The sequence below is a fragment of the Acanthopagrus latus genome, chromosome 22 (assembly GCF_904848185.1).
Source record: "Acanthopagrus latus isolate v.2019 chromosome 22, fAcaLat1.1, whole genome shotgun sequence".
Classification (NCBI taxonomy): domain Eukaryota; kingdom Metazoa; phylum Chordata; class Actinopteri; order Spariformes; family Sparidae; genus Acanthopagrus; species Acanthopagrus latus.
The window spans coordinates 15,026,546-15,040,090 of record NC_051060.1 but is presented as its reverse complement, the minus strand read 5'-3'; the positions used below and the strand labels follow the sequence as shown (position 1 = coordinate 15,040,090).

The 13,545-nt window shown below is 41.0% G+C and overlaps 1 protein-coding gene across 7 annotated transcripts in view; it reads right to left on the bottom strand.

Annotated features, from left to right (window-relative positions):
* The window catches only part of utrn (utrophin), a 185,651-nt gene that overhangs the window by 14,345 nt on the left and 157,761 nt on the right, over positions 1-13,545 (bottom strand). For 6 of the 7 annotated variants that reach the window (XM_037085455.1, XM_037085454.1, XM_037085459.1 and 3 more), the window contains 3 exons: positions 9,414-9,452; positions 8,834-8,899; positions 6,506-6,571 (listed from right to left, as the gene is read on the bottom strand). In XM_037085455.1, coding sequence (XP_036941350.1) covers positions 6,506-6,571; positions 8,834-8,899; positions 9,414-9,452 — 171 coding nt within the window. The remainder of the gene's footprint in view (positions 1-6,505; positions 6,572-8,833; positions 8,900-9,413; positions 9,453-13,545) is intronic. The other variant, XM_037085457.1, reaches the window with a different exon arrangement.

Sequence of the window (13,545 nt, the reverse complement as noted above, 5' to 3'; positions counted from 1 at the left end):
ACAGAATGAGGCTTTCACCTCCTTTTACATAAAAACGAACTATATTCCGAGGCAGCAGGCTTCCATGTTCTCTGAAGAAAGGAGGTTTTATAATTCATCCACCTGAGCTCTTTGTGTGTCTTGAGGCACAAGTTTAAAGCGTTCTTGTCTTTTAGAATGGGACTTGCGTCATGTTCAACCTTTTCATACACAACTGCTTAAAAATCGGGGTCACTAAAATCATTTCATGTTTTCCAGGGAAACTCATTTTAACTCAACAAATCAATTATGAAGCAAATAGAAAATACAATCAATAATTTGACAAGGTCAGAAATAATGATTTTTACTTTACTTGAGACAATGATTTTTGACTTTCTTCGCATCAAAGAATCCTACATTTGCAGAAACGTCTTCCCAAAATAGTTACTGCATAGTTTGGAGGTGTACTTTGGGTTTGTACTTTGGTTATCACCCTGTTGTGGGATGAAGTTGGCTTCCTTAACTCACCATCCACAGAGGTATAGATATAGCATGGTGTTGAGTAATAGTCTTCCTTTTTCATGATTCCCTTCATCCTGCAAAAATCTCCCACTTAACCAGCACCAAAACAACCAGATGGTGTCAAGCACACCTCCAGCATCTTGACATGTGTTTGCGTTTCACAAATGCTCTTGTGATCCAAACACTTTAAAATATGTTTTATCCATCCATTTTTGTCAAACTTTTTTTTTTGTACCCCAAACTTCCTCTGTCCAGCATGTGGATTTTTTTGCCACTCTGCCTAGAAGGCCAGCATCCTATTGTCACCTCTTCACTGTTGATGTTGTGATTGGTGGTTTTGTGGGTACCATTTAATGAGGCTTCCAGTTGAGGACCTGGGAGTCACCTGTTTCTTGAACTAGAGACTCTGATGTACCTGCCTTTGAGCTTAGCTTTGCACCGGGGCCTCCAGCTTCTCTTGCTAGTCTGGTTAAAGCCAGTTTCTGCTGTTCTTTGGAAGGAGAAGTCCTTTCTTGGCAATTTTCTCACATGGAATAGCCTTCATTTCTCAGAATAACCACAGACTGACTGAGTTTCAGAATTTTCTTTCTGGTTTCGTTGAGACTATGATGAAAACCACATATGCTGATGCTCCAAATACTAAACTTGCCTAAGGAAGGCAAATTTCATTAGTTCTGTAATTAGTTGAGCTACGCCAACATCATTGGATTTTCTAATGACAAATTAGCCTTTTAACATAATAAACGTGGATTTGCTAATATAATGCGCCATTGGAACACAATAATGATGGTTTCTTAAAGGGGCTTCTGTATGCTAATGCATATATTCCATTACAAATAAGCAGTTTCCTGCTATAATAGTCATTTACCACCTTAACAATGTCTGTACTGTATTTATAATCAATTTAATGTAATTTTCATTGAAAACAGTAAGGAAATTTGTCCCTAAACAGTTGAGCTGGAGTCTAAATTCTGCTAAAAGGAAAGACACCAATGATAAAACTACATATGAAATAACTTTCTGAACACTACATTTCTGATCAATACGTTTGTTTTTTTTAACCTTTGTGCACTCTCACTTTGTGCACTTACTTTTCCATTTTTTTTAAATTTTATTTATTTATTTATTTCCCACGAAACTAACTTTTACAGATTTTTTGAAAACTCTTTCAGGGCTTTCATCATGTGCATGCACACAGGAATGCAGTTATTCATCAATTTCACTCTTAAAATGGAACTGAAGCCATGCTAAAACTGCTGAGTTACTGATAAATGACATAGAGAGAGCTGGCAGAGACAGGCAGTTTAATTTCACACTGCCACTGCTGCAACATGCAGCAATATACTAAACACACACGTTTCTCTTTGAAACATGGGTATTCTGTGACACAGGAGACAAGGATGATGAAGAATGGCTTAGTTCCCGCAGACAAACTTGGAAATTGGTGACATTGTTGTCTGCTGGGGTTGGGAAACAAAGGTCCAGCACAAACTGAGTGACCAATTAGGCAGGTCCCTGGCAACAGGAAGCTGAAACAGGACATAATGGCTGGCAGGGGAAGCTGAGAGGACAGCAGGAGGGGGCTCATTACGTTTGGAAATGGGGACCACAGGGAGTAGAACTGGCTCACAAACTACCTGCTCTGCAACACTGGGAGAAAGAGGAAGTACAGTGAAAGGACTGGAGGCTCAGGCAGTGTGGCGCTGGCTGAAGAGGAGGGGGCACAGAAAAGAAAGAGATGATAGAGGAAGAGTGCAAGAGTGTGGGAAGAAGAAAAATTAAATGTGAATAATTGCGGTAAATGCCGAGCCCATTAACTGCAGCGCAATGTGAATACAAGTTGGTGAGGGTGAGCGAGGACAAGGCTGAGGGGCCTTTTTACAGTCTTTACCCAACAACAATAGTCTGCGGGCCTGATGCCTGGCTAACATATCACAAAGCAAGCAGCTCCTCTCAAGCTGAATGGCGCTATCAGCTGCCTGGACTGGGCTCAGAGAGAAACAATGAGCGATAAGGTTGGAGGGAAACAGGAGAAAGATGAACAAGGAAATCAACAATAAAAGAATGAAGAGGATAAAAAATGGGCAGCGGCTAGAAGTCCCCCTGGTGGGACGTTAAAAACCTCACGTTTTGTGGGACTGATGGCAAGAAAGTCCACCAACTTCAGTTTCTAGAAGTGCATTGGTTATTATACAGGTCTTCAAAAAAGGTATTTCAGTGTTTACCTCTGTGCTTAGTGTTTAATCTGAAGGTTGCCTGAGCCCAAAGGTAAAACATGATTAGACTACGACTTCAAAAATGATGAAAGGAAGAGCAGAGAAAGGGGAGAGGACGGGGTGCGATGAAAGGAGGTTTAAAAAGAAAATGCGTTTGTGAAATTAAAAATGGAAGGGAATAAAGGGCAAAATATCAAAAGACAAGAAAAAGGGGACAGCACTTGGGGAGAGACTGGAAAGCAGGAGATAACTCAAGAAAAAAAAAGCCGGGCGAAAAACAAGGGAGTCTCGCTCCTCTGTGACGTACCGAGGCATCGATGACAACATTGTGCTTTGGCTGCAGGTTAGACAAACACAGGCAACACCGACTTCCTAATTAAGGACTCCCTTTTTAGATAACAGCAATACAGGACAAAAATGAGCTGAAGCCACATGCTCACACACATACACACACACTTATCTCTTGAGCTCCTTCTCACACACACACACACACATACTAATTATTGATATCACTACACAGCTGGCAGCAAGTCCAAATCAGTGTTTGCAGGCTTTGAACGATCAGAAAACACAAGCCAAAAGCCAAACATGCATGTAATTGGCAAACGCAGTCATCCATGTTACGTTATGCATGTTGTCACAAGCTCAAACGCTGCCAAGAAGGCACCTTCCGCCATCCTGTCAAGCTTAGGGATAACTTCTGTGAGCGTATTTGTGTGTTTCCTCGCAAAAACAAACCAGATGGTGCGGTTGTGATAGACAAAAGAGGCTTGGGTGAAATCAGCAGTAGGCAGAAAAGAATAAATCTTACAAAAAAAGAGAGGAAAGACGATCAGCCACTCGGGAACAAATGCATTCAAAGGGAAGAGGAATGAGGGTTAATTCACAGCTGAACAGCTTCTTCTTATGAGAGGAAATATGGCTGAGTGAGCTGTTTAACTGTAGTTTATCTATGAAGCACAATACTACTGTATTTACGAAGGATTTAAAAGTTTCCTTCTCCTCTAAAGTAGGGCTCGATGGACACATGGGCGTATAAAAACAGCTACTGGCTGATTCTGGCATTTTTAAATCATACTTCATTCCCAACTAATGCGAATGACATTTCATCGCGATTTAAGTAAATGTTATCCCATTCATGTTGCAGTTGACTTTCAAGTATTCAGAGGAAATTAAGCTTTTTGTAATGATGGCTTTTTCCACAAGTACCACTTTTCATCACAAAGATCTCAACTTTGTTCAGCCCTTAGTCAAAAGTAGGTAACCTGGGGAAATCCATTCACATGGAGTGATTATCCTCCACAAAACCACTAATAACAGCCTACAACAGCAGAGAAATTGGATGCCGTTGATTCCTCCTCCTAATTGGTGGTATTGTTCAGCCTGCAGTAAATAAAAGTTAATTCACATTCACACTTGAAAGTTTCTTTTTTCATTTTAAGTAGAAAAATATTGGCTTCGCAAGAAGTGCACATCTTATCAAACAATGACGATTTTTTTTTTCTTTTCTTGAAATGTAAAGCAGTACGCACACAGATGCTATATTGTGCTCCATGCTGATAAGTACAAAGCCATTCTTCAAAGATGTGTACCGGAAAATGCACCAATTCTTGTATTGTCTCTGACAGGCATTCAAATTTGCCTTTTCTTCTGAGGTGTGTGCATCTTCGCCGCTACACTCCGGCTGTTGTTGTCTTGCAGCGGCAGTGCAAAGCAAATCGTCCAGTGATGACACTGATGTTACAGTGAGCGAAGGCACAAGAACTATGATTATGTTCTAAATGTGCCCTAGTGAGTGTTTTTCCCCTCCGCTGTTAAAGCCATTAGCCTTCATCAAACCATCATCTTCCTCACCTCATTAGCGCTCTACACACCACTGTGTACGGGTGTCAGTGTTGGTTCCGAGCTGGCAATGATAATGGCTTCCTCTCTTAAATAAGCCCGGGTACAAAGCACAACAGTGTAAGGAGGAGTGGGCATTATGTGTTTGTCCTGTATTACAAAAGCTCTGAGAGGAAAATAAATTCCCCTCTGTTTCTGCCCTCTCCTGCTCACCAACACTTTTGTCTGTCTGTCCATTTTTTTCCCTTCTTCCTATTGATCAGCTGAGAAGCAGAGAGCGCTTTTGGGACGCTTCAATCGAACTCCTAATGTTTCTAAAACCGCTATTCTTCACAGCAAGTTCGGATGAAGGTGAAGTGTGGGAGCAATGGTCCGCATCATGTGCGCCAATCAGCAGGGGGATGCTACCCGCAACAGAATGAATCTTGATGCTTCGCTTCATCTTCACTCAAGATTCTCAGAGGCTTTAAACCGTCTTCCCATGTGCCGTTAACACCGTTGTGCTGAATTACTTGTTTTTCTTTCCGTTCTGTGCCAGAGAGGGAATCTGTTTGCTCTCCAGGTGTGCACTTTTCAGCGCTTTTGAGAGCAACACTTTATTGGCGCTGTGCTACTTGGAATTGCTGTTGAGATTAAAAATAAATAAATAAATCTGCACCCTTCTCATGCACAAAATCATTTCACACATGCATACACACGCATTACTAATTCCGAAATCTAGGATGAAGATCTATGATGTGGGAAATCTCCAGATCTACAAGCGTTTTATCAAAAAACAGGCAATCAGAACGACAAGTAATTCCCTCCAAAGAGTAAAAGTGTGTGTGTTTCTGTCTGAACACGTTAGTTTGTCGAGGAGCTCAGAGGGCATTGGAACCTCAAGATCTCATTCCCCTGATTAGGATCTCAGTTGGGAAACAGAACAAATGCGGCCTTCAACTCAAATGGTCCGGAGAAGACATGCACGCGCATTCACAAACACACACACAGTTTATCAGAAAACCCAGCGCTCGTGCTCTCCATCAGCTTCCCCACCCCCACCTTTTTTTTGTGATTTCTTTCTCTCTCAAGTTTGCCATGTTCTCATCTCCTCTGATCAAAGATAACTGGGTCATTATCAGAGATCCTGAAACCAATCACTCTCACTTCTCATTGTCGCCACTCTAATCCATTACAGTTCTGTCCTTCCCGCTGCATTCAGCCACATCCCCATTGTCTTCTCCCCCTCACTCAGTGCTTTCTTCTCCCCCTCACTCAATGCTTTCTTTTACTCTCTCAAAAAACCTTTCTCAATTCTTGCACAGTCTCTCTCTTGATCACTGCTCAAGAATGTGGAAAGCCACCTTGTTATTTCTTCAGCTGGTTTTGAAGCACTGAAAACAGGAAAGGCACATTTTTTGGGCTAGCCTGTAAAGGTAAACAGTGCACAGGTGGATGTTTCAGAGTTACAATGAAATCAAATATCAACAAAAATTACCAGAACTCTTTTTGTTCTTTGTTTGGAGCACAGACTTTTTTGTACAAATACGAGCAGCAACTGGAAAAGCCATGTTTACAGAGACGTTGTTCTTTCATTTTGATTGAAATCATTTCTAACTGAAGATTTTGGGTCAACAGTTCACACTGAATGGGATTTACAGGCTTTGGTGCTTCCACCAAGCTTCCTGCCCTGATGATGGTCATCTGCCAGCTATTCAGCTGCCATCTTTGGTAAGTGGGCATGCAGACACAGAAAGCACCCATAAAATAACATTATATTTTTGACATGACAAAATGTTTTACTTTGATCGGTTTGGGCCTCCATATTCCAATTGAGGTGTTTATATGGAGTATTCTTATTCTGTTAGAGGCTTTTAAACAGATTATAATCGAAATATCAGGCTGTACAAATGGTGTGTTTAAAATCAACGCGTCTTCGTGTTGAGGGATACGCAGAAACATGTTGGAAAGGATGAGTGGGCACTTACATGCTTCCTGTGGCTGAGCTGCTGTCTGTGGGCAGGGAGCCGTTGGAGCGCTCCATCTGGGCCAACCTGAGAAAGAAACGCTCATTAGTGACTCAAGCTTTAATTACCGGTTAAAACACAGATGACAACAAATGATGATCTCAATGCCAAAGTAGCACACCAATTAAAAATTCCAACACTGTGGTCATTCTCTGAGCAGGTTAAATGACAAACGACCTACAGCAGAGACGTGTGATTGAGTGTTCAGGTATATGTGGCTGAGGGGAAAACATTTCAAACTTTCCTTGCACTATATTAAAACAAAGCAGCCATGCTAATGAGGCAAGTTCCCCCAGATCAAAGCCTCTGTATATACTATACTGTATTTACTGAGGTTGTCCAGTAGATTAGGAACATGATCCATACACTCCACTTTAGGATGAAATTGAACTATGACAGAATATGCAAGAGAGAAGAGACTTCTGAATTAATTCAGCTTGTGAAATCTCATCATCGTGTGCATTTTTCCATGCAAATCCATAAGCTCCACTGTAATCTACAATGTCAGCGTCTATGTTTCGGTTAAAATTCTAATTCACAGGGCTCATGTCTGTGTCATTGCTGATAAAACAATGCAGCCAGAAACGCTGAGCGAAGGTTAATGGTGTGTGACCGGCGGAAGGCTACGGGCCAGACAGCGCAGCGCTGCATCAGACGAGCCTCTGTGATTAAAGCAGCGAGAGGAAGGACACCCTGGGTGCTGTTTTGACACAAGTCCACTTTAGAGACGATAAGCTTCGGACTGATTAGAGATTCGTTCAAGGGGGCAAGATGGGATTTGTGCAAGTGTGGGATCTTAATAATCAGACTTATCATAAAAATCAAACATGACAGGTTTTCAATCTCGATGCAGCAGCAACATTAGCCCGGCGATGTTGGTAATGATTAAGTGCGGATCACACGCTGTGTCCACGGGTGTGCTGATGTACACAGCAGGATCATTTAAAGTGGGCGGCTGAAAACAGCAATCGGCTCGGTCCGCTGCAGCTCTGATCTCAGCAGCAAATCCATAATGTCACCCGCCAAAGAGGTGGGTGGCTGCAAGTTTTCTGAGTTCACTCACTGAGCATATTTTGATAGTTGTCGGCAGTTTAATATGCAGCTACACAACGCTCAAAAGTGTATTTTGTGATTGTTGCCATTTTTTTTACCTTACCTGACACCAAACAGTAAAAAAAAAAAAAAAGTCTAATAAAAGATAATGACACAACAGCAGATTTCTACCGAGCTCAAGGTTTATTATAAATAACATTTAATATGAAGAGATGCCATGTTTCCGCAATGCATCTAAAATTCAGGCCGGCGTTAATGATTCCATATTCAAAGTTAAGTTTTAAAGGAGAATTCATCTGTACAGATTCTCAGCCTGGACAGAAATCCAGATATTGTTGATTTGTGTTCATCAGCTGCTTTTCTATCTGAGGGGGGAACTGTAGAATCACAGTTGGCCTCTCTCATTTGTCTATAATTGCACGGTGAAACAGGTTCCAAAATCACCCTTTCAGAACACAAATGAAAGCAAAATTCAGGTTTGGTTCACAGTCAGTGGTAAATATGACATTTTTTTTTCTTTCCGTCTCTGTAATGTTGCGGCTCAATGGAGCAAGTTCAAATTTTCAAAATACGTAGCAGGATACTTTGATAGATTTTGGCAGAACGTGCTTTGTTTGATTCGGAGGCCTGTTTCGAGTGTAATGAAAATAAACAGCTAAAGAAGAATAAGGCTCCCCCACAACACAACAAATGTCTCCTCTTTTACAAGCACAGGAGCAACTAATGAAGACGGTCAGTATAATTTGGATTAATGTGACTGGCTGGAAGCTTTAGTGTACAGTTTGAGGTAGCTCAATAACTCTTTAAATGTTCCCTAAAACATGCGCATCTAATAAGGGCTCTTGGTTTTCATTTGATTTCACTGAAAATCACATTTAAAAGCCATTTTGTGAGCGTAATATAGTGTTCTCTATCACTTCTGGGCTGCATGTGGTTTCCATTCACCTCATTACGCTCTTAAAATCATTTTATAAAAGATTTGATTTGGTTGAGCATCATCATCGTGTCTGCATTTTACTCCATCCATTAAGAAAAAGATCATTGTTGCATTGGAATACACTCTTTGTACAGAGGAGAGTGCTCTTGGAAAAATTATCAAAAACTTGCATGAACACTGAAAAGTGGATTTCTCATTCTACAATGATACATCATTTAAACAGAGTTAAAAGTTCTTCAAATTTGTGCTTTTGTGGCGTCGGAGAGAATGAAATGATGACGTGGGGATGTAGCGCGTACCTGCTGGCATACTGCTCTATCCTGGAGTGGGTGTCATCATGAGAGAGCTGAGGTGACTGGGACAGCCTGGAAATGAATGGGGTAATGGAGATGAATGAGATTCAGCATGCTCACACAACCTCATTAACACAAGGAGATTCAATGGCTCATGCGCGCACACACACACACACACACACACACAACCTGATGGCCCTTTCACAACATCACCTAGAAAACAAATCTGATGATCCTAGAAAGAGAAATAGGAGAGCAAGATGATCTACGGAGCGGTTGGATGGTGTTTGACAGCCGCTGCTGGGATGAGCATCTGAATGCTATTCTGAAGCTTTAGAGAGGAGGAGAAGGTGACGGTGAGGAGACAGTGGGTGAGTTTTTTTGTTTTTTTTCGGGAGGGTGCATGATCAGCCAGCGGATCAGGCAGACGTGCAGGCAGGCAGGCAACATGCAGTGTGGTCACGGCTTAATTGGAGTGAGGACTACAGGGGGAGGGTGAGGAGTGAAGGGAGTGAAGGGAGGTGTCATTAAAAAAGGCGTTCCATGTTCTGGAGACGAGGTGTTGCATGGTGGCGTTGATACTCACTCATACTGCTCCGGACACATGCTGATGAGGGTGACGGGACTGTAAGAGAATCGAGGGGAGGAAGGGAGGGAAGGTACCACAAAACACATTTCAGGGTCAAAAAAACACAGCAGGTGGAAGTGGAGGTAGTGGAGAACACTTTGGTCCAACAGCTGCGGACTCAACACAAAGGAAAGACATGTAATATATACGCCACGTGTGATTGTGATTATCCTGCTTCGAAATAGACTGGTGACAAAGGAAACGGGTAGGTTCACAGTCAGTTTAGAGTGTCAAGACAGACAAGTGGACCTGTTAGCACACCGTAATGCACCCAGGTTGGGAGAGTGACAGACAGACAGAAAAGTGTTGATCATGTCACAACTACATTTGATTTAATTAGTTTTCAAATCCTCCTACATACAGAGATACGGCTCCAACTCATTCCATTTTTCCATTTATTTCAAGCGGGATTTACTGAATTAACATGCCGACAACAACATGCATAGAATGTCATTTCTGGTTAATCTGCTTTTGAGCACATTATGTTATTAAAAAGATAAATTGTGGCGTATGCGAGGCCCATAAATTAGGCTTTTTCAAACCAGGACGCTAGAGGTATGAGTCTTGAAGTCTTGGTGATAATTGCACCTATTCTTAGAGATGCAGAGCTTAAACTGTTTCTGTAAACAAAACAGACACCTTCTTGTCACAAAAAAAACAAACAAACAAAGAAATGTGTTGTTTTCATGAAGGAGGCCGGCTAGATAACTGGCTGAAGTTGACATTCTTAAACCTTGTGCTTTTATTCCACAGTAAAGGTGGTGGCTATACTTCTCAAAGCGGGGCGGCCGGTGAAGTCACACTTTAGTAGCTTTGAGGAGAATTCGAAATCGAGCAGATGATTCAGACGGTAAGAAGAGGGAGACAGTGAGATAAAAAGAGATCAGAGATCAGGGTCGGCGGTGCGGACCGAGCTAATGATTCATATGTCGTTGCGGCATTTCACGTGCCCTCAATGACCTCACGAAAAAAAGAGAAGTTTGTAGTGAAGACGGAAAACGCAATTTGCCGTAACAAAGTGGGAGAGAGAGAGAAGAGGTAGGAAATGAAGTGTGCGAACAAAAAGAGTGAGGGAAAGGTGACCAAAGGTAAGACGGGGAGGGCAGAAACCATCAGCAGAGACACGGGGGAGCATTTGGGGTTTGATAAATGTGGCTGCTGTAAAGGCTGTGTTTGGATGGAAGGCTTGTTGTGCTGTCCTGAGTCCTGCTCATGTTTCACTTCCACGGATTTTCTACCAAAAGCCTCAACAGGCTGAGATGCAGTGAAAATGCATGGGTACGGCCAATCTGAAACTAAAAACAGTATTCATATGAGATATCAATCAGTCATTATAATCATCTATTATGAATATCTAAATGTTTTGAATAAAAAAAATAAAAAGTCCTTTCCAGTGAGAAAGTGGCCTATTCCACTGAATCTGAGAGCAAGTTCAAAATACTGAACAGTAAGGTCAAACTTAAAATCAAATACTAGAAAATTAAAAAATACATTCATTCATCTTACACCAAGTGATGTGGGACTTATCTGAATAAGCTCACACAGGATAAGTCGAACTCAATTAGAAACAAAGTTCCAGTCATACCATCGGTATAAAGATGGTGATATTTTAACAAAAAGTAGCCCGGGTAGACACATGGTAATGGACTTTGATTGAACAATAAAATTCCAAAAAACACCTGCCAAACGAGCTAATGTCTTTAATCATCTCTTCATGTATTTGTAAAAATCGCTTGGTGCCTTTGTGTGTTTGTCTTGTTGAATGTCCTAAAAGGTTCCTGAAAATCAATTTAGTCCATCATGCTGTGATAGTCACACTGTCACATTTATCAGTGCTTCTCTTTGCTCTCCCTGTCCTCTGCTTCCTCTGTCGGGGGTGAGAGACCATCTGCGCATGCTGACACCTCTACCTGTCCTGACAGCTAGTGGACTGGAAAGTGACACGTGTGCATGTAAGTAGAGGATTATAAAGATCCAGGGAGGTGTTCCTAAATGTCATCTTTTACATGGATATTTAAGCAACCGCATATGTACTCTGGAGATGTATGTGCTGTGAATGAGTTCAGGCAGACGATTCGGAAGCTGAGAATCATGCAAAGTGTGATCAACCTGACACTCGAGATGAGTGTTAACCAACCAATTTCCTTCATACGGCGTAGTGCATACCTCATCTCATTAATTAGTAGGATGCTGCTGCTGTGCAATCGCTGTGCTTTTATTGCTTCACTGTTCAGTGATTGTGGGGAGCAAAACAATCATGTAACATGCAATTTCTCTGACTCCTACAAGAGTTTTATTAACATTCAACTGATTTATTTGAGCCTCCTACTACACATACATAAAAAGTGCACTTTCCTCTAATATCCAACTTCAAATACTACAGTAAATGTACAGTTAATACATTTTTAGTTAATAGTTATTTCACTTTCACTTATTATATTATTATATATAATATAATATTATTATATTATTATATTTCACTTAAAAACATTGAAATGCTTTATAAACCATTTATTAAACAACTGCTTGTTGTAAACACTTTATAAATGGTTAAAATGTGCAATATGTATGAATTGGCCACCTAACTAATTAAATCTTAAAACAAATAGGAGCCATCATATCAACAATGTAACTGCTCACTGCTGCTAATTGTGCTGTAGCTGCCATTAGCTAGTTGGCACAGTCAGCCGTGCAGCTAGGGATATACTGGGAGCTCAGGGACCAGTGCAGTTAGCACAGGAGCTTTGGACTGGGACAGACTAGGTCCAACTGGTTAGCGTGCTAAATTCTCTTGATATCTCTGCAACACAATATGTATCACAACTTAAAAACTGCTAATTCTTCACATTCTGCTCATCATTTGATGATTTTTGAGGATTTCAACAGAAATTCTGACACACTGCCTCTTTAATAAATACCGTGTAGTTCAACTTTAAGCATTACGAAGTTGCAAATGTATACAAAATAAATAAATGGTTTCATAAAGCATGTCATTGTTTATGACATTCATTCATGATGAAGTTAATCTGAAAAACACTATATTGATGAGACTGGGTGCTTAAAGAAAAAAACAAACAAATCTATCCATTATGTTTCAAACCCACGTTCAAACCCATTAACCTTTCTGCAAGGCTGAGTGCAGCAGAGACCAGTGTATTCTCTCTGGTTACGTTACGCGGGGTAAACAGCGAAAAAAAAAAAACTGAGTGGGAAACCATTAGAATGGCTCTTCTTTCACATTATCAAATATAGCTGTGACGAATCAAAAATCCTATCTGCCGTGAAATGAAGCAAAGATACAAGTGGGAGGTGAGAGTAGGTGGTGTTTTGCACTCTCAAGGTAGAGAAGAAACAGAGTGGGTGGAATTAAAACAGAGGAATGATGATACAAAAGTGGAAGGCAGAGAGACAGCGAGTGAGTGCATTAGGGAGGGCAATTATACAGCAGACAATCCAATTTTCCCTTCTGCTGCTATACTACTTTAAAAATTACAACTTCTTAGAAGTTCGCTTTGTGAAGACAACCAGTGGAGCCTGACGAGGCATGAAAACGGTTTGGGGGGAGGGATTTTTTAAAAATGGATGAAGTATGTAGAAAGGTTTTGTTTTTTTTCTTCTTCAATTAACTGATACTGTATATAAGCAAATAAAAAAAATGTTTTACAAACATAGCAGCAAATGTTATGATACTTACCTAATCTGCATAATTCCTCTTTGTAAGCAGATGTCGAGACCTCGTTCCAATTATGGAAAAATCAATTTCAATTTAGGTCACAGTGTGCATTTTGGGGACGCGGAGGTTGCAAAAGCCACTAGAAACGTGACGGCATAGGTCTAGAGTGAATGTGGGATGATGAGCTTATCTTGAGCTTGTGTTTGAGCCAGATGTTACAGGCGGCCCAAAAAGCAGAAAAAAAAAATTTGCACATTCAGGCTTATTTCTGCAGAAAAAGCTGTTCGCAGGATACTCCAGCACTGTGGCAACACGTGGAAAGGGACAGCTCACAGGAGAGACTAATGCTGTAAAAGAGACGGGAAAATGATGACCATGAAAGAGTTCTAAACTCTCCATTCCCTGCTGCCATATTTC